The sequence below is a fragment of the Seriola aureovittata genome, chromosome 17 (assembly GCF_021018895.1).
Source record: "Seriola aureovittata isolate HTS-2021-v1 ecotype China chromosome 17, ASM2101889v1, whole genome shotgun sequence".
Lineage (NCBI taxonomy): Eukaryota > Metazoa > Chordata > Actinopteri > Carangiformes > Carangidae > Seriola > Seriola aureovittata.
Window position 1 is genome coordinate 265,953 of NC_079380.1, and position 27,974 is coordinate 293,926.

The 27,974-nt window shown below is 40.5% G+C and overlaps 1 protein-coding gene across 5 annotated transcripts in view; it reads left to right on the plus strand.

Moving 5' to 3' along the window:
• Positions 1-1,439: 1,439 nt before the first annotated feature.
• Positions 1,440-27,974, plus strand: part of LOC130184885 (potassium voltage-gated channel subfamily C member 1-like) — a 94,272-nt gene continuing 67,737 nt past the window's right edge. For all 5 annotated transcript variants that reach the window (XR_008830069.1, XR_008830070.1, XR_008830068.1 and 2 more), the window contains exon 1: positions 1,440-2,150. Coding sequence is in view for 2 of the 5 variants with exons in the window: in XM_056400985.1 (XP_056256960.1) it covers positions 1,608-2,150 (543 nt within the window). In the remaining 3 variants the exon portion in view is untranslated. The remainder of the gene's footprint in view (positions 2,151-27,974) is intronic.

The window sequence follows — 27,974 nt, forward strand, 5'->3', positions numbered from 1 at the left end:
CATTCAGAATCTCATTTTAAGAAAAATCTTGAAAAGTGATCAACACATTTTTCTGAGCATCACGCTACAAAATGACTATTTCAATTGACACAGTTTGAGCCATTGGTCCTGCCTTGTTGCAAGATCATTTTAATTTAAAAACATCATGATTAATGTTTATATAATGTCCTGTTAATAGTTTTTCTCCTACTCAATTTATTATTTGTTTTTAAATAAAACTGAATAATTAGTTAATTGGACACTATTTAGGACTCATTGGGAAATAATGCTAGTGGCCAAGGCAGCCCTTTTCTATTAGTAGAAAGGGTTCTGACCCGCCTGCAGTTTGGAATGGTCCTAATTGATTGCTGTGCATTTACATACTGAGTTTGAATAGTGAAAAGTGTGGAGTGTTCTTTTGACAGTATGCTAAATTACTCTTAAATGGTGGTTGCCAAGATTTGCCTTACTCACTGGTAATGTGTTGCTGGGTTGTTGATTGCCTGCCTGTGTCCTCTGCAGGGATTTTCTTCTTTATGGTGTCCACTAGTTTGAAATATTTGTATCATCAATAAAGGCTTGTATATTTCCATACCAGGTTAACAAAGGTAGTGGCAACATTACCTGAAAGACTTTAAAAAGTTTAGGCTTATTACATTATTATGCACATACTTTTGTGTACTTTAATTCTGTTTTTCCTGGTTTGGGCCCCTCATTTCCAATTAAGAGAAATTTTAATGCTACAGTCTAAATCCCTGGTCAGACTGGATTTATTTTTCCAGGGGAGATGATTTTAACATTACATGAGCTGGTTAGTGATTTAAATTCTGTGCAGAGTATGTAGAGGGTAATTTTTCACCCTCACCCTGGAAATAATTTCAGCTGCATTTACCTGATGTTTTTCATGAACTTTGCTGCTCATGCTGTAATTTAAATTCTCTCTGCAGTGGTGAGTTAAATTACTAAGTAGCACAATTAATATTTTATTCCCCACCTCTCCAATGGAGACATATATGTGTGTCATGCAGGTTTCCATGCTTTAGGCCATGTAGTTTGCTGTTGTCTCTTCACTGAGCATTTGCAGTGAAAAAGCAGTGTATCTCCCTCTCTGCTTCTGAGCTCCGTAAATCTTATTTCTTTGCAGTTGAGGATGCAGCAAAATCAAAAGTAGCAGAGAGGATCTGCTCAGCAGAAATGGCAGTTTTTCAGCTTAATAACGTCAGGATTCAGTAGCCTAATGTGGATTCAGTCCGTCAGTCAATCAGGCAGTCAGTCATTTAGTGGGCAAATCTATTGATTCATAAAATCCGCATCCCACATATTCTCTCTCTCTATGACATAGGCACACTTTCAGAACCCCCCCCCCCCAACACACACACACACACACACACACACACACACACACACACACACACACACACACACACACACACACACACACACACACACGCACACACACAGAAGCAGACCCCTCCTTCCTCTCCTCTCCTCCTCTCAGTTGGTCCTGTGACTCCTTACCGGGACGGTGTAACAGTACAAAGCGGGGACCGGTAGTGAATGGAGAAGTGCAGTAGCCGCATCAGTAGCAGCAGTCGGGCGCACCGACCAAAGCATGCTCCAGCGCAGCCATGACTTGCTCGGCGTCAGATAGCGAGAAGATCGTGATCAACTGCGGCGGGATCCGACACGAGACCTACCGGAGCACCCTAAAAACACTGCCGGGGACACGCTTGTCTTGGCTGACTGAACCCGACGCCTACAGCAACTTCGACTACGACCCGAAGTCCGACGAATTCTTTTTTGACCGCCATCCGGCCACCTTCGCCTTCATCCTCAACTACTACCGCACCGGTAAGCTCCACTGCCCCAATGATGTATGTGGGCCGCTCTTCGAGGAGGAGCTCGCCTTCTGGGGCATCGATGAGACGGACGTGGAGGCATGCTGCTGGATGAACTACCGGCAGCACCGCGACGCCGAGGAAGCCCTGGACAGCTTCGAGACCCCCGAGCCGGACGCACCCGAGGATGATCCGGCGCTCACCGGCGGGGCGGACGGCGACCTGAAGCGCCTGTGCATGCAGGAAGACGGCCGCAGAGCGACGTGGTGGGAGGTGTGGCAGCCTAAGATGTGGGCGCTGTTCGAGGACCCTTACTCCTCCAAATACGCTCGGGTGAGTTGCCAGACAGGTGTCTAGTCATTTCTATTCCACAAGCTAAATGTCTAAATATTTCTGTCTTTAGCTTTGTCTTTACTTTTCTGTTATCCACCAGCTAGCACAGCCACGTTGGGCACTGTTTTGGCCACTGCGCATAGTTGCGCGTAAAGTTATTCCTTAAACTGCTCTGGGTAAGTGGAAGGTCGCCACTGCAGTTATTTCAAGAAGTGGACAAAAATAGCCCACATGCAAATGCATTTCTCATCACGTTGTTCCTCTCCGCGGTCTCTCCCCCCCCCCCCTTAAATCTCTCGCACTGATGTCGTCCTGTGAAGATTTTGCCTCTACGTCAATTTGTCAGTGTGCATCAGTTCGTCCTTCTCCCCCTCTGTTTCTGCGTCTGTCTCCATGTGTGTTCCAAATGATTTCTCCAGCAAAATAATGATTCATTTTAACCCTAAATTACCCAAATTTGGGGTCCAGTTCTCCTGGATCAGTCCATATTGACTCAAAGGTGATACTTAATTACCAGTTCAGTGAACATGAAATTCCAAAGGGTAGCACATGGTCCTGCATCAATTCATCCAGTTTCTTTCTTATCAAATATACAACAGATGAAACATGAATAAAATCCGGTAGCAGCAGCAGCAGCAGCAGCAGCAGCAACCTCACTCTTAGATTTTAGTTTCAGATTAGCGAATCTAAATGTTATTGATAGATTCTATACTGTGTCCAGTGTGCCACTGCTTTGAATTTGGTTTGAAATATTCTACACTACTTTATGGCACATATGCAGCACAGAATTCTTTATTGCTGAAAAAAGAAGAGGGCACCGTTCTTTCAGCTCAAAGAGCATGTAGCAGTATCTCGTCTGCAACATGAGGAAAGGTTGTTTTGAGGAATGTCCAGATCTAATTAAGCTAAAACACTAAGTGCAAAGGTTTTGTCTTTCCAGAGCCTAGTACCCCTAAGATTACATTTACATGAGACGTCTGCACGTCACAAATTACAAACAAATGCCAGACATAATAGGGCTGGGCGATCATATCTATAGATATGATTGTGACAGATTGTTCCTATGAAATTGCGAACCCAACTCATTACCTCTCTCAGTCTTTCTCAGAGTGAACTTGGCCACAGTAGGATGACATATACATTTTATGGCTATGTTAAATGTGCGCCCCATGCGAGAATCAGCAGGGGGCAGCACATAGATACAACTGTTTATAGTTTATAGTTCTCTCTTTCTCTTTAGCTCTCTCTCTCTCTCACTTGTTGACTGTCCCTTCACTTACCTGTTGGGCTCAAAGGTCTTACTACAGCAATGAACAGCAGCAGCAACTAAGATACCAAACTAAGTGATGTGTTCTATATGTTTGCCTTTCAATCTCCCCTCTGTTTCATCACAGCGTGGCACCTACACACAACAAACAGTTGACAGTCAGTTGATCAATGTGTGTGTGTGTCCACGCCAGTGTTGCAAGCGTCTGCTATATGTGAAGGATGCTGACATGAAACCAATACTGGCAAATTAAATTTAATCTTGATTTAGTACTACTGCTAATAGTAAATTAATACATAAAAGATAGCATGGATAGTGACCACTCTTAGGATCATATGAGGTGGAGGACCTCTTGGTCCAGGAGGCCTGGGACCTCCTGGTCCAGTCTGCTAATGATGGAGACGTTCATTTTAAATTTTCACAATGAAAAATATTATGGTATTACCTTCCCTGACAACTGTGATTATATTCCATCTGTAAAAGGCCACTCCATCCACTTCACCCTTCATAGTTGGGGGTTCAGTGAAGGGAATAGAGTCTTGGTAATTTCTCTCATTTCTCACATATTTTTGGAGCAGCCAATAGTTTATGCTAGAAAAATCAACTGTATTAATATAATACTAACAAGAATCTATGTACTCATGTATTTATTCAGTGCAAAAAAAGTTCCTCTTTAAGTTCTTTCTTTAAATAGTATAAACGTGAACTATCTTAATCTTAACCACACTGTAGTTTCCAGGCACAGATATTGTAGAGAGCGAGAATTGTTTAAACTTTGGAATTAGACATTGAAAAATGTTCATCATTGAAGCCAGGCAGAAATGTGCAGTGTTCTCTCTGGCTATAGAGTTACAAATACCATATATGTGCCTGGTTGGAAATCATCTGTGCTTCTTTACAACAACAAAAAACAAAAACCTCATAATATACATAATTACCGCTATTATTTTCTTTTCTTTATATAGGAAGAATTCATTATTTTGTGTATTAATCGCCGTTGCTCAAAGAATGAATACGGTCACCAGGATTTCAATTTCCTCCTTATATTTCCAGTCAGTGATTCAGTCTCCCTCTGCTTACCCACCTTCCTCCTTAAATTTTCTATCTTTATCCTTATTCTTTTCCCCTCTTGCTCCATTTCTCTCATTTTACATGTAAACTATTTTTTTTCCTTCCCTGTCCCTGCATGGTCAGTCCTCAACCTCTCACCCGCATCTCCCACTGCCTTGCTCTGCTTAATTGTCTCTAAAAATCTGTGGCCATTTGCAAAACCAGAGGCCAGTGCTGACCTGGATCATTGTGTGTTGAGGTGTATTTTCTGTGGACGCTGCTATATGGACAGAGACAGTATATTGACTCAGTCACTCTTTGTGTCTTAAAGGATGAAGACACACACACACACACACACACACACAAACAAACTGAGATGACACACAAGCACATATAGTCAGATGTGTACACAAGTACTTTAGGGAGAAATGAATATACACAGGCAAATGCACAAATGTATGCAGATATAATGAGATCACTAAAATCATATATATGATGTGATGTTTCTTCCTCTGTATAACCATACAAATCCCTGTAATTTCACCATCTGAAACTTCAGTTGTTCCTTTCCAGAGATGCATGCAAATGTCCCTGTAAACCTATGTGGAGATATTTTATGGGTAATGCAGAGGAGCTTACACACACAACTCCAAAATCTCAACAATGTGACTTGTGGATGCGCATTTCAAACTTGGTTGATTGTCCCCCTGTCCAGAGGCAGGTCTGCAATGGAGATGAAAACTAATGAACTAATGCATGTACTACATACAAATATTAAAGAGATGGCCATTTGAAGATCTCTGCTGCCCAGAAAAGGGTCCTTCCAGCTAATAGCTACAGAGGCTAAAAATGTGTAGCCAAGCAGACAGCACACATGGACAGTCTGCACCTTTTAGACAATCCTGGCACCAACCCTGGACCTTGTCTACACTGGAAGCATAGTGAAAGCAGCAAGTTAAAGGCAGCAGGAGTCCTGCATCAGGGTCACGCTTGAACAGTTTGGCTGCATTGTGAAAGCACTTACAGTCCAGTACAAAATCAGAATGGCTGCATGCATACATCAGAAGAAAATAGACTCCAGCAAGTGTGTGAATAGATCTATGATTAGTTTGTCTGAGGTGTATATGTGTAGAGAACGGTATTATGGGTAACTATAAATTGCAAAATTCTCAGTGGAGTTGACAGGTGCACAACAGAAATCATGTGGAGCTAAGTCGAGCAAGCTGATGGTTGATCCAATTTCTGTAGGTAAGGTGGGATTGTAACCATGTAAATGTAAAACTCTAAATACAGAGGAGAAGAATGTTCCAGCCCAGTATCCGTGGACATTATGTCCGTATAGGACAATTCTGCACCTCACAGTGCCAAGGTATTGCAGGAAGTAGCTTGCCCTTTATTTAGCAAGTGGCAAAGTAAGAGTGGGGTTGTGTGTGTAGCATGTCTGACTTTAATGCAGGGGACTGTAGTTTGTGTGCTGTGAAAGAATCTGAATCTTAGTGTAACCATGATCTTTCTCTATTAGCATACTGTAGTTGCCATGTATAGATATAATAGAAAAGATCATTTTAATATTTACATATTCCAGGGTTTTGCATAATTAACCAGTATATAAGTTCTTGACAGCTTAGTGATAGGGTTGGCCAGCCCTGAGATGCAAAATTGAAAAATACAATTGAAATAGGTCTTGTGAGCCAGGTAATACAGAGATACTGTGTATCAGATGCCCTGTGGAGCATTTGAAGTGGAGCATCTTCATGCAGCCTACAGGCCCCTCAGCAGCAGATTTTGTGATATTCTGTTGATTCTTGTATGTATTTTGCACTAATTTAATGCTGGTTGAGAATCCTGAAGCCATGAGCAAAGTCTGCAGGAAAAAGGAACAAGAGTGAAGAACCATAACTGACTTGCAGATGTTCATAGCAAGCTAAAGGACTTGGATGTATCTTAGCACAAGTACTTGTTATGCACAGGTGGAGTCACAAATGTGCAACTAGGGATACTGGTAGTTTCTAGTGGGTCTCTTAGGCGAGACATGTCTGCTCTTCACAAGGACCTCTGATATACAGTTTACCAAATGATAGTGAATAAATAAATAGCAAGTTTATCTGTGGTGTTTTGGATGCCCTGCTTTGCTGCAGGTGAGTTGAACCTATAAGGATGGCTGTTCAGCAGATCTCGCCTTGTGCAATTTTTTCATGCATAAAACTGGACAGGTCAGAAAATTAAATGGCAGAGAAGTAAGTGATGGAAGAACCAAAGGGGGGTGGGGGGTGGGGGGTGGGGTGACAGTAAAAAAATATACATTGAACATCAAGGTGGTGTCAGGGTGTGGGGGGGTTGCTGCAGCATCAGTGTGACAGCTGAGGTGACTTTGAAAATGTTGCAGTCAATTGTTTTGGTGCCAATGCAGTGACATAAAGATAGGTTGGAAGGGGTGGAAGGGGACAGCCAGTGCAGCAGCAGTTCTCAGGTGGGCTGGGGTCAGGCTCTCTTTCAGTTTGGACAAGATCGTCCCTGTCAGTGTCTCAGCTACTGGATCACGCATTTAATTCAAGCATCAAGTATATGTAATGTCTTTGCAAAGGGAGCATGTTTTCCATTGCTTTCCATCTTTCTTTTTTCCTCTTGTCCTTTCTGTCTCTACAGTCTGTGCACTCACCCCCCTTTCCTTTTTTCCGTCATCACCACTGACAGCTCGTGCTGCTTTATTACCACGATTTCAGAGCTAAGTGCTGGATTGCTTATTATCGCTACCCATCCCCCCACCCCCACCCCCCTCCACCTCCAAACTCTCTGCTTGTGCTATAGCGTAACACTGCAGTCCCTGTAGTAGCTGACTGCGCTCTAGTCTGCGGCAGAGAAGGAGGGATAGAGACACAGAGAGGAGGGGTGTATGTGTGTGTGTGTGACAGGATGGGTGGTGTTTTTACTTAGGGGGGTAGAATCGGGGAATGAATTCAGAGTAATAAGTGGTAGAAGAAGGAGAACAGGATGGGGGTCACTTTTTGCACCCCTTGGTTTTTGTTCCTGCTTGCCCCTCTTTTTTCTGCTGAGCTCGGCTGGGATGCTCCTATCCATTTATCGATTGGATTGTACGTCTCAGCTCGCCTCATTCAGGCGAGTGTCTCAGCTGAATGGTATTCCTTTGTAAGCAAAACCATCCCACACACACATTCCTCCCTTTTCTCTCCCTCTTTGTCTCTCTCCTTCCCTTCACGCAGTGGGGTGTAATGGCAATTCCCAGTCCCTCAAGGAGAGAAACACAAGAACCAACACAATGGCAAACACGCACATACACACCTATGCACTTACACACGCTTACTGTACTGCTACACACAAGTCCATTGTGGCACTGTTATAATCATTTTGACCTCATTTTTAGAGGCTTCATTGCACATGTGTTATTTGAATTCATCAATATTACACTGTAATGTAAGCTGGAGTATAACAATCGAGGTTCTGCGGGTAACATCAACATCCCAGCGTATAACAGCTGCCATGTTTTAGTCCTTTTAGGACATACCTACGTTAATACTGACCGCCTATATTTATAGGTAAATGAGGTAATTGGATCAAAGAAAAATTCCACAAAGCTAGACACGTGGAGAAGCACAAGTACAAACAGTTAAAATCCATGCTATTCTTTTCAGTGAATGTCAAAGAGATTTATGGGTGTCAGCATTTAAAGGTGATGCAGTGGTGGACATAACACACAAGGTTGTTTACTTAAAGCTGCACTGATCAATAGTTTTAAATTAACAATGGATTAAATTAATATCTGTAAATTTAAAGGTGTCAACAATCAACTCTGCCATTTCCCTTAGCACTTAAGCTTCTCTTTTTAGCTTATTGTTTTGGTTTTAAAACCTACGACTCTGTTCGCATGAACCGGGTTTACAGCCACAGAGACACATAGGCCTATTTGTCTCCAGAGTTGTTGGAGAGCAAAACAGAGCTAAAAGAAAATGGACACAAACACGACTCCAAATGATGATAATTTTGCTCCACAGGATGTGCAAAGATGCAGCTGTTTTATATTACAACTTTTTGTGAAAATATGTAAATGTTATGTTTGCAGCTTGTTGCACTGCCCCCAAGTTGCCAAAATATCAGTTAAAGCAGCTTCAAAGAAGGTGTAGAATGACTCAGGTAGACGTAGACTGCCCATGAAGACACTAATTGAACTAAAAAGATCAGTTTATTGTACACGAGGTGTTAACACTGATCACTGGTACAGTAATAAATGTTATTCTTATTATTCTTGTTATTTCCCGTCTTTCTCCTTGATAAATAATTTTATTATAAAATTACATTTAATTATTACATTACATTTTAATTTGCATTGGGCTGACTTGGGATGATCCCCTCACTCTGGGATAAAGGGGAAAAACACACAATCAAAATGGATAAAAGGTAAATGGAGATGAATGGAGAACAAAATAACAGAATAAAATAAGCAAACACATCTAACAATGGACCAGCTCCCTCTAAAGGGTCTGGGGGTAGTCCAGGGGGACACTAAAGTCCTTTTTGGATCAGTAACTCACAATAATATGTATAAATGATGATGGATAAATATTAAATTTATATTTCTGGGGTAGACTCTGCCATCCTGCCCCCCAATGCCTTCCCTTGGGCCTGCCCCTGGTGCTCCCCTTCCTCCTCCCCCCTTAGAGTTTGCTTCATAAATTGCAATCCCACAAGACCCAAATCACCCCCACCTCCCACTGTTGTTGTTGTTGTTATTATTATTATTATTATTAATATCAATAATAATTCTTCTTATTATTTTTGTTGTATACTTATTCTCTTTTCCCTCTGTTTTACCTTTTACATGATACAATAATTCGTTTCCTCTATATTAAGCCAATAAACTTAGAAGATTATGGAGTAGCTCAGCTAATTTGAAAAAATGTTGAAAAATATACAGTACAAATACGAGTGTAGGGAGATGGAGAGAGGGCATGAAGACTACTCTTGGGTAATGGGTAGTGAAAAGGCAACAGGATGAACTGATAAACAAAAGATCCACAAGGCCTAACATCTGCCATCACTATATTATAATATGTGTAGTATTAATAAAATGTCAGTGTTTCATTTTAAAATATCACAGTTATTGTGACATGCCCAGCCTGAGACCTGTTTACTCTACACAAAATAACACAGTGGTTTTGAGGTGTACTGAGTTTTTACGATGTAGCTGAACGTAATGGATAAAGTAGGTAGCAAGGTATGAATGGTTGAATTGTCCAGCTTCTGCCACTATGAGTGGTCGTGGTACAAATGCAAACTTTGCCAAATAGATTTTATGGATTGTGAAGGTGATGTGATGAAAAAAATTGTAACAATGACCATTTTTATATAATCAATAGTGTTGAATAACATCTACTTTAAATAAATTGAAATGAACACATTTGACATATGATGAATAATGAGGGCCTGTGGGGGTGTATTCCTGCTTCTTGATGTTAGGCAAGGCTAACCAGCTCTGTGCCTAACACACAGACATGAGATTCATACTTTCATGTTAATCGTGAAAAAAGGGTCTATTAACCAAAATGCTGAACTATTCCTTTAAGAGCCAAGGTGAGACAGGTGGTCAGTGGGTGGAAACTGGGCCCATCTATTAACCAATTCACCCAAAAGCAATGACTTAGCCAGTGTTATTTATAGAGCAGGCATTGCTTCCAACCTTTACTATTGAGCACGACACTAGATCATAATGTCACTGCAGGATTTCAATACCTCTGCAGCAAAACAGGGACAACCACATGATAATATTTCATCACACATACTTTAGCTGTTTTCAAAGTCTCTCAAAATCTCTTTTCCTATCTTATTCTCTCCTGACATTTTTCAATGTCATCCTGTTTTTAAAATCTTTAGCACGGCTGTCTCTCCCCCTCCCTCTCTGGTGGTTTTGTTGCGCTATAGGCATTATATCCACCAGGGTCCCCCTTCCCCCTCTGTGGATAATGCTGCGACAGAGCTTTCTTTCTCGATGTGCTCCCCATTGCAGGAGAGAGAGAGAAAGAGAGAGAGAAGGGTGAATATAAAAGGAGAGCACACAGAGAGAGAAAGAGGGAGCCCATACTATATTTGATGACATGTCAAGAAATAAAGCATTTAACCTCTGAGTGATCTCCACTGTCCTCTTGCCTCGCAGTGGGTCAATAACAGTCAACAAACACATACACTACGCCTGCACACACACACACACACACACACACACACACACATACATACACAAATGCAGAGACACACGCAAAAGCAGCTAAGTGAGCATAGAAAACAGCCTCTGCAGTAAGCCCCTAGCCTCGATATATACAGTACACTCACACATGCAGCAGATTACTGCAGAACGATCTGCTGTGACGTGCTGTGCAGTGTGTGTGTGTGTCTGTGTGAGGGAGGTGAGAAATGCAGCTGATCTCCCTCTACCATACTGAATACATTTAAACACCCTCACCTTCTCAGTTTTACCAAAGGAGCTGCTCAGATTGCAGCAAGAAAGCTTCTTGAAACAATTTCCCCAAATGTTCACTGTATCTTTAACAGCAAGTTTAGGTCTCTTCAAAGGAAAAGTCTGTAATTATTATTATTATTATTATTCATCTTTTAATATTGTTAATGTCAAAACAACCAAACCCTCCCTCAAAACACAAGTGCACAGTTGCTGAAAAGCAGACAACTGCTCTGTCATCATGGACAGACTCACCATGCAACCCCCCCTCCTGCAAGCCTGTGATCAGCACGGGTCTGTGGTTTGGTGTTTCAGCCTGTGTTTGATCAGGCAGGCTTCAGCACCAAATTTACTAATGCTAATCTAACACCCTGTACTTAAACCACCACTAAATCATTTCTTCTACTATTAAACATCCAAAATAGCTTCAGCCATCCTACACTAACAAATCAACACAAAGGTAGTTTATAAAGTATGTCAATAAACATAGAACTGATAGCCATCAAGATAAGTGCAGCAACTCATTATAAGCCCACACAGAATGAATGGATGATGACATCTGATCACACAATCGCTTGCATTTATAGACTTCATCATTCATCACCAATCACACAGGAAGTCCAAAATTCCTTGCTCTGCTGTCCTCTGTTGAGAGTAGAGCCAATCCACTGAGTCTTTCTTGTCCCATGCTGCATGCAGTCTTTATTTCTGAGGCATGCAGCCAAAGTTTTCTGCATATGTTATACTCTGGGAAAAAAGAACAGTTTTGTGTTGTTTTGGAAGATTAAATTTGAATCATACAAAGAAAACTTTGTGTTGTTGATAATGCCTGAGCATGTCAAGCTTGGACACATACCTAAAGATCTGAGAACCAATAAAGTAGGAAATGTGTGTGAAAAGACTGATCTTTACATGCTATGGTTAAGGTATAGCCAGGGTTAGACCACTAAAACACTTGGTTAAAGTTAGGGGAAAATATCTTGATTACAGTTAAAAACTGATGACATCAGTGGCAAACTTCGGTTTCTCACATGAACCTCAACACACCCTTACTTTCTCCTTGGGTATATAAACAGCACACTACTTCCTGCATTGGCACTTAATGTTAGTAGTGGATGTAAATCAAGTGTGGCGGATTCGTGTCATATGAATGATACTAGGATTAATAGGCTGGTGGAGCATTGCAAATAGACAAGAACACTCACTGAGAAAAACTATCTTTTACAACCAGCTCAAATACCTAAACAACAAAGAACGTTGTTCTTGCAGCTTCTCAGTTAATTACTTGTTAAGTTCAGGCAACTAACACTATGTAAGTAAGATTATGGAAAGATCATGGTGATGGTTAAAAGAAGGAAAAGGCAACAGGATGTGAGAAGCAGGCAGACCCTGCATACACACAATTACCCAGCCCAGCCTCCTCCATATGAGTTTTTGTGGCTGCATAAAAATGCGTAGACAGAGTTAGTCATTATTACAAGAGGTTGTTGGTCAGGTAAAGATAAACAGATGATAAGGTCAGTCTTTTCTTAAAACTTATTGAATTATTATTTTGTTTCCTTCATCATCATCTCTCTTTCAAGACCAAAATAAACCTAAATTATATCAATCAGGATTCTCCCTCTTGTGAATTTGTTTGAAAGTGTTTGTAGTTTGCATGAAAATCTGAAGAAAAGTTGCTCTCAGCTCAGCAGCTGTTATGTGTGCCTAGCAATATCCTTGTGGCCATATCAGCTTATCATATGCTCTGCTTAAGGTTCCTGTTAACAAATAACAACACAAAGACTACATCAGTCACATACCTGGATACAGACTTGTTCACACACTTTTATTTATCATGCCTGAGCAGGTGCTCGATGCTCCAACAGAATGGACCCGCCACCAACAACAGAAGAATAATGTTATTTCTGTCACATCCAGGCTGGATGTGTTGGAATTAAACCTCCTGTTGAGCACACAGTTATCAGCTTGTACCAGCTGTGTGACATGTGCAAAAGTGGTGAACATCATGCGTGGCAAAACGTACACCCTGACGTATTTACGTCAAGATGGAGGGCATGTGCAGAAAGAGCCAGAGCCAGAACTTGATCAGGCTAAATTGTTTACATGGTACAATTTGTTTGATTAGTTTATGAAAAGGTTTAAACTCTCCTGCAACCGATTGAGATATCTGTTTGGTCCTGTTTATTCTGACTGAGGTATTTATATGGATCTTTAATCTGTTCAATTCCATTTAGGTGTTGGAGGATCCTGGATGAATGTTCTCAGTGCACGGATCGTGTCAGTGTGCTGAGCCACTGACCTATCCACTGCTGATAGAGCTGATATGGGGTGTAGGTTTCAGCTAACAGAGCTGTCCTATGAAAAATGAAATGCTTTACATCTGCTGTTTGTTCCCTTGAGATGCTCTCCAGTGGCTAATTTGGGTCACTGGCACTAAGTGGTGACACTGAAATAGAAGCATAGCTGAAGATGAAGAAGTGCTGAATCAACCTCAGAACACAATTTTAATTTGGGAGCCCTTGTTTTGCTGGCAATTGTTTGTTGTCTGATAGTGGTGCTGAAGTCCTGAAATAGTGTACAGATGGCAATTTCACTTTAGGCTTGAAATCCTTTTGGAAATTAAATCAGTTTGTTGAAAGTAACAGGGTGAGATGTTTTGGCACTGTCATCATAATACCTGACTGGCTAAAGTCTGTATGATGAGGTGGAGATTGTCTTTTCCAAGACTCAATTACCAAAATCCCAGGATCCCAGAAGCCCCACTTTCACTGTGTGGCAATCAGTTTGTGATAATATGAATTGTGTATTTGTTTGATAATATGAGTGACAAAAGCAGAATTAACTGAAAATATTATATTCAAGCCAAAAAAGGCAGGACCATGTCCACTCACATGCAGCTGTGGTGGTTTGGTCACCATTGTATTTGATATTAACTTATATATATGTACTGTATATAGCACTTTTCTAGTGTTATAAACCACTCAAAGTGCTTTACAATGGAAGCCACATTCAACCATTCATGCACACATTCATACAGCACTAGTACTGACCCATTGATGATACATCGGGACAATTTGGGGTTCAGTATATTGCCCAAGGACACTTTGACATGGGACTGGAGGAGCCGGGGATCGAACCACTGACCTTTTACTCTACCTCCTGAGCTTCTTTTGATAAAAACCTTTTCCTTCCTTGAACTTTTTGCTACTACAACTACATTTATCTGACAGATTAAGTAACCAGTTACTCAGACTCAGGTTTTATTATGAAACATGTAATGGGTTTATAAAACATGATGTGCTGTCATTTAAATATCCAACAGTATGTAAAGCAGTCAAAAGTAGCTTCACCTCCACCAGTTGCACCGTTAATATACAGTCTATACAGTGATCCATAAGTAATACTAATCAAATAATATAATATCTAATGACTGAGAGGGGCCATTCTGCTGAAGAATGAGCGAGATATTGCTACTTTTACTTGCGTGACTTTGAACATAGTTTATGAGTTTGACCTAAAGGAGTTTTAAATCGAAAAAAAACAACTGGACTTGATTATTTGTCTGGGAAGACATTTCAGTTCATGTACGCATCTGACCAGGCTGGGACTGGTCCTGTCAGATGCGTACATGAACTGATGAAGCCTCTTGGATGAGAGGTGAAACGTCTTCCCAGACAAATAATCAAGTCCAGTTGTTTTTTCGATTTAAAACTCCTTTAGGATACTATGACCTGGACAAATGAGAATATGCACAGGCTTTATGAGTTTGAACATACTTTTATCATCACTGTTCATTATGTAGAGTTGTGTATTTGAGATTAGAATGTAAATGCAAAGAGACAGGGCACAAGCCCTACAGACACCAAAATCACTCAATATACGGAACCTTGCCAACATATCGTCATACGACTAATATCTATAAAAGCTAAAATGGTCAAATCTTGACGACTGAGAGGAGAGGACTGCAACATACTCTCTTCCTAAACTTGGATGTCTTAAACCAAATATAGCTAAAGTGAGCTGTGAGCAACAGGGAAGTAAATATCTGCTTCACAGCCAACCACAACTGTAACAGCTAAAAGGGTTTCATCACAAATTTCACATAAATACATACTTACACTAACAGGCAAAACTGTGCTTATGTATTAGGTCACACACACACACTGTGGTCAGCGTGTCTTTATTTATTCATGACAAACATGACATTTGAAGAACTATCTCAGGGAATGTATTGACCTGAGGAAACCTTTCATAGTCGTGTCTGGCCATACATACCACATGGCAGAATTACAGGCCATAGAGAGGACACTCCCAAAGTCATTCTCTGGGTGCCATTAAAAACATCATAAAGGCACTTTGTCAATGTTAAATGACGCATTGACACAGTTGGCACTGACTTCTAGAAAGACACAGTCAACTTATTTCTGTGATAACTTTTTATATTCAGATACTAATAGAGAAGTTCAACTATTCAAATTGTGTGCCACGAGAGGCTGTGTAAGCTGAGGTGAGCAATTACTCCTTAAGGAGAAGCAGTAGTGCCACAGCTTGGTAGCAGACATGAAAATATAGCTTTTACACTGAACATGAATGTACAGGCTTCAATGCACCACACAGAGATCAACACATACTTACACATTCTCACTGAATCTTTCTCCTCAAGTAGCCACAAACCCATTAGAGGTTTGCTTTCTCCATCCATTCCATCACTCTTCATCTACTCCTTTCTTCCCCTCTACATATAGCCTTTTTTCACTCACGTCATTTTGATACACACACAATCACCTTGTCCCCCCCACTTGGGGTGAAGGTGTTTCAGCGCCTCTGAAGCCTGCTCATGGAGATGCACCAGGGGCAGTCTTGGCTCTTTCCAAGGTACGTGTGTGTGTATATGTGGTTCTATGGACCTAAAACAGAGGCAATTAAGACTGTCATGGACACAAACACCACTCTAGATGAACGATCATTTAAACATGTTAGCTATGTTAGGCCCGAACAAACAAACAAAATGAAAGAATGAAAAATTATTAATGCAACTTTGAAAGCTTTAAAAAGGTTTAATTAGGCAGCTATATTTAACACTGTTAAAAATGTGAAGTGGTAGTGCAGTCACATCTTAAAATCAACATTAGATATAATGCTTAATACAATTCCCTCCTTTTCCCACTTCAGATTGGAAAAATATACTTATTACACTTTTATCACATAGAATACATTCTGTATTCGCTTCTTCCAACAATTAATTAAAGATGCATTATATGTAAGCTAAATAAAATATTAAAATATCTTTATCTTTGAAAATTTTGGAATCTGTACTAGAATTTAAAATGAAGTTTCAATGAATTTGAACAATGTTTAGCTGCATAGAATGAGTTAGCAATGACTGGCCCGCTGGCAGGTCAATGGGTGTGCAATATTATGGCTAAAAAACAGCAATACCAGTGAAAAACAGTTCCCCTGCAGTGGAGTTCTCAGGATGGCAACTTCAGTTTGGCCCACACTTAAATAAAACATGGACGTGGAAACCTCAGCCCATAAAAAGTCAGAAAATTGAAATTCAAAAAGTCAGCGTGAGCATGTTACTATGTTAGCTTTTAGCTCAAAGCAAAATCACACAGCCTCACAGAGTTGCTAGTTAAACCATTAGCAGAAAAAAATGAGCCTTAGTGCAGAACACACACTTCCTCTGTCCTCCTTAGTTCTATAGTGGGGACTGTTGAATGCAGCCTTGTACTTTATGGATTTTTCTGACAGTTCACTGGCCCACCGATGTGGCGGCCCACCAGGATTTCTCACGGTGCTCTACATGGCCAAAATCAGCAGAGCTCTGTCTCTTTACTAGACCTCTCTGTGTGCCTGTCACTCAGGGTATGCATGAGGGCAAGCAGCTGTGCCTTCAAGGCTTTCAATCAAATAAATAAATATAACAGGATTCACACCCCAGTCTCTTGGGTGAAAGTCTTATGTGTGATCCAGATTGCAGAGTGGGCCGAAATGAGCCTTAGAAAAACAAATAGAGAAATCCTAACAAAAGGGCTTCCCTTCCCTTTAAGGGCTTCGGTAGAAATCTATTGAAAATAGCACAAACTATTTCTTGGCATAGATAGATGGATGGATAGATGGACAGATAGATAGATCTCCTGAACCTCTCTGTTCCGCAGCATAGTGAGATGAGACGTTTGCTGCACCTGTAGCTGCTTCTCTGTCCTGCCAGAATGTTGTGGAGAGGATGGTTGGCATTGTCTAAGATGGCCTCCATCTTACATTGCATGTGTTTCTTCACAACAGTCCTGAGTGAGACCTGAGACCCAGCCCTTTTTCACCAGCTTGTTCAGTCTCTTTGTGTTCATGTCTGACATGCTGCTGCCCCAGCAGACTGCAGCATAAAAGAGTACACTGGCCACCACTGACTGATCAAACATGTGCAGCATTTCACTGCAGATGTCAAAGGACCTGAGCTTCCTGAGGAAAAAGAGCCGGCTCTGCCCCTTCAGGTAGATGGCATCTGTGTTCAGGGACAAGTCCGCCGTAATCAGGGTGAACAGGAACGGAGCCAGAACAGTCCCCTCTGGAGCCCCAGTGCTGCTCATCACTGTCCCTGAGACACAGTTACCCAGCCTGATGTGCTGTGGTTGCCCTGTCAGATAATCCACAATCCATGATGTGAAGCAGGGACCCGAGAATGTTGGATGGAAGGATGCTTTATTTATCCCCTAGGGGAAATTCATGATGGTGGGGTTGGATGGTGTTAAATGCACTTGAGAAATCAAAGAACATAATCCTCATGTAACTACCTGGCCTATCAGAGTAAGAATGGGCTCGGTGAAGCATGTAAAGGACGGCATCATCCACTCCAATATGTTCTTTGTAGGCGCACACTGTAGGGGGTCAAGTGCATGTTCAACCTGTGGCTTCAGAAGGTGGAGAAGCAGCCGCTCTAGGATCTTCACGATGTGTGATGTGAGGGCCACCGGTCTGTAGTCATTTATCTCAGCCAGGCGCCGTACTTTAGGGACCTAACAAGACATGATGTTTTCCACAGGACCGGGACCCTCCCTGTTTGTAGACTTAAGTTAAAGATCTTCTGGAGAGGCTCAGCCAGCTGGGCTGCACAGTCCTTTAACAGCCTCGGACACACACCATCCAGGCCTGTTGCCTTTCCAGGATGTAGGCTCTTGAGTTCCGACCTCACCTCCTCCGTTGTAAAGGAAAGGAGACTCTCCATCCCTGAAAGGGATCTGGTTGAGGGTGGTCTTGATGTTACTGGTGATCCAGGGTTTGTTTGTTTGGAAAGCAGTGTACAGTCCTTGCTGGTATTACAGTGTCCATACAAAAGTTAATGTAGTCCGTGGTACCTTCAGCCATTCTATCAAGGTCAGGGTCCTTGTTGTTATCATTTTCCTGTGACTCCAACAGGACATTCCAATCTGTGCACTCAAAACAGTCTTTTAGACACTCACTGGCCTCTGGGGTCCAGTTCCTGAATGAGCAGGTGGTTGCAGCCTGCCTCAGTGCACAGGGCTTCTAGGAAGGCTGAAGAAAAACAAGATTATGATCTGATCTGCCAAGTTGTGGTAGAGCTGAATCAGTGTAGGCCTCCTTGACATTTGCATACAACAGATCAAATGTCTTATTTTCTCTTGTGGGACAGTCAACATACTGAGTGAAGCCAGTCAGGTGAGAGGGACAGTAACTTTCCGTTACTAACAGTTGTTCACACTGCATTTGCATGATGATAACGCAAAGACAACATATTCCTTTTTTTTGCGTGGATAAAACAAATGAGATATAACATGTTTAGATAACATAATTAGTGATCTTCAGAGGTGTTGGTAGGTGGAACGTGTAGTAGCAATCTCTGTTAAATAAAGCATAAAGTCAACGCTGGTCTTTCTGTAAGTTTAACTGTGCATCTGCAGATGGACTCACAGCACAGTCAAGTACATGAGATGCACATATGAGTAAAGAGGACAGGAGCTGTCATTGATTTATACCTGCTTCATCTTAACTGAGGATTACACATTATCTTGTCTTTTGGTACAAAAACAGCATCTTAAAAGATAACAGAGCAATTCAGGCTGTACTCAGATACTGAGTTGTAGTGTGTATGCAAATGAGTGAAATGTAAGGTTTCTTCACATTTTCTGCTTGGTCACTGTGACAGAGTACATGGTCAATCTGGGCCATAGGTTCTAAAGGAATACATATGGTCTGGAAATTTCCATCACATTACTAACCATTTGAGAATTCTATGCTCACCAAAGCCAAAAACTAAATTTTCCATTAATCATAATCATATGCAAAATTTCTATGAATCAGAGGGATGAAATTTCACTTGATTACAGAAAGAGGAAAATAAGGAAACAATCAAATCAAACATCATCATGATAAAATTGTGGGTTACACACTAGAGTTGGAAAATTTTGATAGCATAACAAAAGTTAACAGAGGTGTCAACAATCTCATCAATGTTGCCTTCAAGCTGTCAGTCAGGACCACTGACTCCATACCTTTTGAGTTTCTAATCTATTTACCACATTGTTGAACTATTCCTTCAAAGCTTGCTTGCATGTACCATGGAACAAAAACAGAGAGGAAAATGGAGAAGAAAAAAAACCTACTAACTTTGAAGAACAAAACAGAGCTTCAGAGAAAAACATTTTACAGTACTTTTTGGCTGTGCTTCATTTATGGACTGTAGGACTGTATTTTTGTTCTCTGAAATAAGTGTACATAGATTAGAATATATGCAAAACCAAGGCAGATCATCAGGAGTGTTCTAATCATTTGATCATTAAATAAAAGTCAACCATTTCTCCCATGAAAAAAAGAAGAGAAGGAAGACATAAAGCAACAAAGAAAATAGGAGAGAGAAAGCTCCATTTTAAGCCACTGTACCTCCTCTCTTTTCTTGCTTGAGTCTGCTGTTTTGTGCAAATGCACACACACAAACACACACACACACACACACACACAAAAACCATAAACCTCTTTGTCAGTCCTCATGCCCTGCATTGATGATGTGATGATTTCCATAAAGCCCTCCTGTATGTTTAGGGATGGGAATCGAGAAGCGGTTCCAACTGGTTCGATCCTCCGACATCATTTGCCTTTATGTTTAACGATTCCCTTATTAATGCCTTCCACTTAGTTCCGCATGCCTTGTAAAACAAAAACTTCACGCTTTCGCGAAAGGCAGTCAGCGCCAACAGCAACGAAGAAGTTGAGCAAGTGTGGCTTAATTTCACACAAAATGAGCTAACAGCGCAATGTGCAGTGTCTGTGGCACTAAGATTTCAAGCAAGGGTTGCTGGAAATACCAGCAACATGCTGAAACATTTGTAGACGCAGCAGGGCATTAAGTATCAGGAGTGCCATGTGTTTGATGCTCTACGCCACCGGTCAATGAGTGCTTCCCAGTCTCAGCAGAACAGTGATGGTATGTATTAGTGATGTGTCGGTCACGAACATTCCCTGTCTTTTTAGTGATCGACGGGAGCCGGCTCCCGTCTGAGAGGGTTTTTTTTTTTTCAGTTTTTGTAAATTAATACAAGGCAGATCTAAGAGGCAGACAGTGTCCCCTCATCGGGGGATTTAACAACAACAGAGCAGTTATCTATCTTGTTCAGTGTTCAGAGAGTAATAAAATAGAATAAACAGAATAGAATAAAATTTGCTTTATTGACACTGAAAACCTGTATAGGCTTACTTTTTTCCACACAGAAAATCCACAGGAATCGATAAGGGAATTGATAAAGAATCGGATCGAGAAACAGAATCGTAATGGCATTGGTATCAATCAAATCAATTCCCATCACTATGTATGTTTGCTTGAATCTCAGTGACAACAGTATGGTGCTGCAGCACACCGTTTAGAAAGAGACAGAAAGGTGGGAGAGGAGGAGGGAGGATGAGTAGATGAATATGAAGAGAAGAAGGTTATGAGGATATGGAGGTAAAGTGAGGATTAATTCATAAGAAATTAAGAATGAGAGATAAGCATCAGCTAGGAATTCTGTAAGGGAAAGGAGATGAAGGAATCTCTCCTGTTCATGTCTGTTTTTTTCTGCTCCCATTTTCACAACCTGCATTCTCCCCATTTATTCCTCTCTTAGCTTTTTCTTTCTCTCCTGATATCCGCTGATGATCCATTTTGCCTTCTATAAATCCATCTGCTTTAATAGTTCCACTTCAGTAAAATGCTGAGAAATCTCTGCAGGTGTGTCTATGAGTGTGCGTGTGGAGGCAGGGGGAGTATGTGCTTGTGTGTGTTATTTGATGATGGAGATGAAATAGGTTGCTGACCGCTGGTTTACAAACACATGCTGTCAGACTGCACTCAGCTCTCTGCAGAAAAGGAGACCTTGCCATGAAACATTTGAAATGATTACAATGAAATTTTTTAAAATACAAAGAGTCTACAGCCATGCTTTGTTAGCTAGCTGCTCTATTAGCTAGCTGCTCTCAGCAAAACTCATCAGCATTCTTGTACTGTTAGTGCTAACATGCTGTGCTTGCAGGCAATGTTCAACATGTGCACGATTGTAGTTTAGCATGCTAACATTTTGCTAATTAGCACTAAACACAAAGTACAGCTGAAGACTGATGTGTTTCAATCGCCCTCCTCCTAATTTTTGTGGAGTTTTCTTTGATGGTAGCAGAATGTGCTGCGTCACATGGCTGAAAAAGTTCTGTTGAAGTGTTTTTTGGATTGAATGGGGCTGGCAGTAATCAGGCCTAGGTGCGTTGAGTGCAGCTTAACCAAGTGGCAACCTTCCGTCACGTCATCCATTGGTTTGTGAACTGCCGTTTTGAAGAGTTTGGCTTAATGGACGTTGCCATTTTTGTTTTTTGGAGCCAGAAGAAACCATATTTGGATGAGAGGTTGGAGCTGGGAGGAGTGAGGGGTGGATCTGACCTGTGTCCCTGAGGACACTAAGCATGCCCACCTGCACTGGCAACCTGGCCGCAACAGTGTCTGCGCCGTGCGAAGATGCAGCTAAGTCCGTTAGCTTTCACAATTCGAGGTCAATTTTATAGCTGTTAAAGTAGTCTTAGAAGCTAATTGTATACGTTTGGCAAATATGACATATGAGGATTAACTTGTGATGTTATTGCAGCTGAAGTTAGTGTTTGTAAGCTAACGTTAAACTGTAAAACCAGTGTAAAACATTCTAATGTGTTTTAAATTGGTTCTGAAGAATGTGAACAAACTTTACTTCTAGACTTTTTGCACCTTACCTCTATCATTTTTCATGGCTACAATAACTTACAGTCAACCTGTGAACAGACTGTTGCACTATTATCACTTAGTTATTTAGTATTATTTTTACATTTCTACTATAATTTCTACTAAAAACGATGTTGCACTGGATATTCAGCTATCTCTCTTTATTGTGTAAACTTGTCTTGTGACACTGAAGTTCACCTTTACCCTTATCCATAACTGTATGTTATTTTTTATTTGTTACAGTTCATTGTAAATTTCACATTATTTAATTCATCCATTTATGACATTCTTTTGTATACCTCTCCAGTGTTGTAAATGATATTGTTGAAATTATTGCAGTTTCAATGTGAAATAAAATTATTTGAGAAGCTTTGCTTTGTTGATTGTTTTAATGGCGCATGTATGGTATGAATTTTAACAGAAGCAATATCTACAGCATTGTAATCATACAAGAACACATTGATGGGCGTTTTTCCTTAATTAGTAATTAATTACAAGACTATTTCTGTGTTGGCTAAATCAACAACTTAAATAATACAAAAGGTTTAAATATTGCGGTCTAGAGATCGATATTAGAGTTGGTGCTTTTCTAATGTGTTTTATGTACTTACCAGTTTTAATGACACTGAAAACATTAATTCACCAAAGTGACCTGTTAGATTCATCATGAGGCATATGGTAGATTTGATAACTTACTCAGAGCAATATAATCACAGTTGGTTTATTCATTAAACACCTTTACAACAACGATTGAGTTACGAATAAAACTAATGTACACAAGCTGTACTACACTGACTGCTTCAAAATCTTAACTGTCTACGAGGTAACAGCAGCACACATCTATTGATGTCATCTATTAAGAATCTGGTTTTGTTCCAGGTTGCACTTCTGGTTCGTCAAGCCCAGCTTTTTACTATTGAACACTTAATTCCAATTTAATATTTATAAATTCTGTTCTTAAAAATGTTATTACGATCATCTATCAACAACAGCAGAAATTAAGTAAAAGGCAAGAAACTGAACCTTTGAATACTGAGGACAGAATAATAAACATAGCAAATGTCTAAAAAGCCGGTCTGTCTTCTCATCATAGGGAGCTGAACTGAAAGTGGTTTTCTGGCATCATCATTACAGCCCATTTGAGAATAAAGGAAGTCCATGCAGTCTCCTTTGTCCATACATGAATGTCCTCCTGTTGGCAGTGCTCATTCACTTTTCAGTGTGGATACCTTTAAATAACAGTAAAATACAAACACTTCAGTTCAGACATGGTAAATCACTGTTAATTGCACATATAGATCAGCTGTTAGATAGGTGCATGTCTGCTTCAGTTCAGCTCTGTTGTGTATGAATTTACAGTATTAAATGAAAAACCCCTACGAGATAATGCTGTTCTATATTTAGGAAAAATCTATCAGTGACCGCTTTATATAATAACATGATACTGAGTTAATTGTAAAAATATATATCCTTGTCCTGCAAATGTTTGCATGTTTGGGACCAGGTATGGTTAGAATAGCAAACACTAAGTTATCAGCTAGCTAGATAGGTTAGCAAAATGCATATGTAATTCACATTAACTCCAATATTATATCTTATTATAAATCCAATACGTTCTCCAATCAAACACGTAAGAAAAAAATGGGTTAGGGTTAGCTTTTAAGGAGCATGACACATTACAACTGTAGGACATTCACAAAATAAACATTTACTTACAGAAAAAAACTGGATATCAGCATCCCTCCAGTCTGTTAGTACCGAAGAATGAGCCATAATTGCAGTGAACCAAAAAGTAATTAAAACTAAATAACTAACAGCAAAACTGTCCTCCACTGACAAATAACGAGAAAATAACAGAAATTTCACACAACTGATTCAAAACGATGCACATACGACTGAAGCTCTCCTCCGGTGACTGATCCTCTGGTGACCGACTTCCCAGCCTGCCTCGTCAGCTTATCAATCATTGCAGACCAGGCATGTCAATCAAAAAATACCCACCTTTAAGGCCTAATATCTAATTAATTAGACAATTATCTTCAGATCGACAACCAGAACACTGAACGAGAGGTGTGAATTTAGCCAATGACACTGTAATGAACTGTGGAAAAAATTTATTGACTGAGTATGTCAATAGAGAATTTGCCGTTTTTTGAATGGGTGTGTATTGGAGCCAGAGTTTTTTGGAGCCAGCCCCTAGTGGCCCTCAGTGGTATTGTGCTTAAAGCCACTTGGCTTCACTACTCAGCCCCGCAGCCTACGCCCATTTTTATATACAGTATATGAACTTAACCAATCGATTAGTGTTCTACCAAAGGTTAGTAGATTAGTGGATTAAGTAATTAATACTTTTTCACACAGGTCCAGTTGGTATTGGATAGATAATTTGCTTCAGTGAATAAAATTCTCAATTAAACTTTGTTTTTTACAGCACTGTATGACATTATGAGATTGTTAATACTGATGCATAAATGTGTTAAAAGCATTTTACTTCTTAGCTTAGGAACTACTTCTAATTACTTTATTTTGTATAGTTAGCTAGTTAAATCCCGTGCTTCCCAACCTTGGGGCCCCTCCTAAGTGTTAAAAAATAAATCTGAGAGGTTGTGAGATGTTTAATGAGAGAGGAGAAAAGAAAAAACAAAGTGGTGCTTCACAAATTTGTGGGAATTTTTGGACTTTTGTCTAATCTTGTGAAAAGAACTTCTAGTAACTCACCAACATGTGAAACATGGTAAAGGGACTAAACTACACAGGGTCAATGATGGCATGCTAACGCACTATAAGATGGTGAACATAGGAACATTATCATGTGGTCACTGTCAATTTAAGCATGTTACAGTGATGACATTATCATTAAGCTCAAATCACTACAGTATTATGATGTTGTGCTGACTTTAGGTTTTAAGGGTGTTCAAAGGTGTTCATATGGGTGAACAACGTGGTACTCTTTGCCCTTTTATTTCTGACACTACAGCAGAACTTGTCTGTACATCCTAAACGTACAGACAAGGAGCCGAACATCAAGTCTCTCATCTTACTTCAGCCCAACTGAGTATCCATTTCACTGCGGAAGAACAGACTGATGAACCCCACAGTGGCTCTCCTCTTAGCTCTGGTTTGTTCTAAGTTCCTATCTTCAGCTTACTAGAATATGTGCACAAACCTTGAATCCTGTTAGACTGTCTTTTGGTCAGGAGGCTTTTTTGTTGGACCTGCAGGGGTTGAGATTGGTTGATGAATTCCCAATGTTGTGACTGAAAGAAGGGTACTTTTATTTTGGAGGAGAGAGGAGAGTAGAGGGCACAGCAAGAGCAAGGAATATTTTGCAAGGACAAATATGAACAGCATTGTGGAGCACTGCAGAGATCAGGGAGAAAAGGAGAATTAAGCAGAAAAAATGCACTGCCGTCAATTTGCTTCTCCTCAGCGAGCTTTTCTGGGTGGTTCTTTCTTTCTTTCTTCTTTTCCCTCGTCCCTCTGTATGATATCATATTCCATTATCTTGCTCTCATTCTTGTTATCCCTAAGGTCTTGTGCTGTTCTTAAATCACTCAAGGGACTCATAGCTCTGCATGAAGACACACACACAGACTCAGAAATAGACTCAGAAAGAAAGAAAGAAAGAAAGAAGGTGAAAAAATGAAAGAAAGGCAGGGTGAAGAAAGAAAGGGAAGAAGGAAGCATGCAGCCAGATCAAGTCAAATACAGGAAACCTGCTAGTTAATGTACCTCCAGGCATTTCTTTACATCAGCGTACGATGCAGTTGTGTAGTACTGTGTCGAAAAGGAAAAAAACATGCAATTTACTTCCTCTTCTCTCACTAATGCAAATCACCTGTGTCCTCCAGAAACCTCAGAGCAGTTTTTCTTTTTGATGCTGTAGCAGACAGCTGACATCTTCCTCCATTTGTAGAGAATCTTTCCTGACCATGGGGCTAAACCATTATTTACTTTGTGTCAAAGGTAGAAAGCAAGGGACATCCTTTATTATGATTCCTGAAAATCCCTTGCAGGTCAGTCTCCATTTGTTCATATATGATATGTCAAACATCACTGGTGTGAGTTTAAGAAGACATATATTAACACATGTGGCACAAACTTTTTTAGGAACCCAAGAAAGTTTTAGAACTTGACTGTCATTTCCCTTCTGAAACCAGGGTCTAAGTTTAGTCTCTGGACACAAAAAATCCATGCACTGGATGTAGTACTTTTCATTGGTTTATGCTGAGGTGAGGTTTGTGGTGTGGCACATTGTGTGGTGAAACACAAACCTCAGGCAGCTACAACAGTTACATTTACTCACTGCCACTAGAATCACAGTTAGGTTGATACATGGACATTATTGATGAAAGAATGCCAGACAGTGTGTGCTGTTCTTATCTCTGGTCCACAGCCACAGGGATTAACAACATCAGTAGGATTCGTCCTCAGGGGACAGTGAACATCTGTATCAGATTTTATTGGATGCATCCAGGAGTTGGTGAGATATTTGAGTCTGAACTGAAGTGGATGGGGGTCTCAGGGACAGTGATGAGCAGCACTGGGGCTCAACAGGGGAATGCTCTGGCTCCTTTCCTGTTCACCCTGTATACAATGGACTTTTTAATACAACTCTGAGTCCTTCCATATCCAGAAATACGTTAATGACACAGCTATTGTGGCGTGTATCAGGAATAGGCAGGAGGAGGATCTGACGATGGCCTTCAGTGAATGGAGCAGCAAGAACTGCCTCCTTCCGAACACGTCCAAGATCAGGGAGATGGCCACTGACTTTCGGAGGTCTAGGCTTACCCTTCAGCCAGTCAAATCTGGAAGAAAGGACATTGAGGTTGTGCACAGGGCTTTGGTTGAAAAGTTTTTTTTTTGCTTAGGAAGGTTCCTAATTGAGTGAAATTACACAGAAGTATCTAAGCAAGGAGTCATCATGAAGAACGAATATATAAAATTTATAGTTAACAATATCATCATCATAAAAAAAAATTATATTCTATACATAAACGTCATTTCACTAAATCCCTTTCCATTGTGGAATGCAGTAAAAAACGAACTTTCTCTAGCTAACAATTGTGTATCAAAAGCACCTATGACAAGATATATATACTTATGTCTAATTTTGTATTTTACTTTCATGTTATCTTATTTCAACATTTCAATCCTGTTTGCTCCGATTTTGTAGTTAAAGGTTGAGTTAGCCTCCACGGCAGGCCTCAGAGTTGTATTAAAAGTTAGTTTAAAAAAAAATAATCATGGTTTAAGTGCAGTCGGATTCTCTCCACACCACGACTGTCTTTTCCCAAGTCCTTATGAATTCTCCTTCACATCTTTACTTGACCCAATTATGTTTTCCATTAAGGTCACGGAAAAGTGGTTAGGAAAGGATTATTTTGACTTTTCGACTGCATCCAAAGTGTGCACCTGGACAGTAGACTGGACTGGTCCCTCAACATGGATTCCATCTACTGGAAGCCGCAGAGCCGGCTCTCTTTCCTCAGGAAGCTCAGGTCCTTTGACGTCTGCAGTGAAATGCGAAAAAATTCCCATCGAGAATGAATGGGGAGACGTATGCTAAACGACCAACTTTGGAGCTCTACTGCTGCGTCATACTTCAACATAGAAAAATGGTTGAAACGTTAAACGAGTCACAAGACTTGAGACTCTTCTGAGTTAAATTGATATTTTCACAACTATTACAGTTTACACAAAATAGCAGTTTACGTTTTGTTTCATTTTTTGACTGATTCAGACTTTACTACAATGGGTATGTATTGCACGGAATGTTCAGAGCTTGAATGGATGACATCGCTAGAG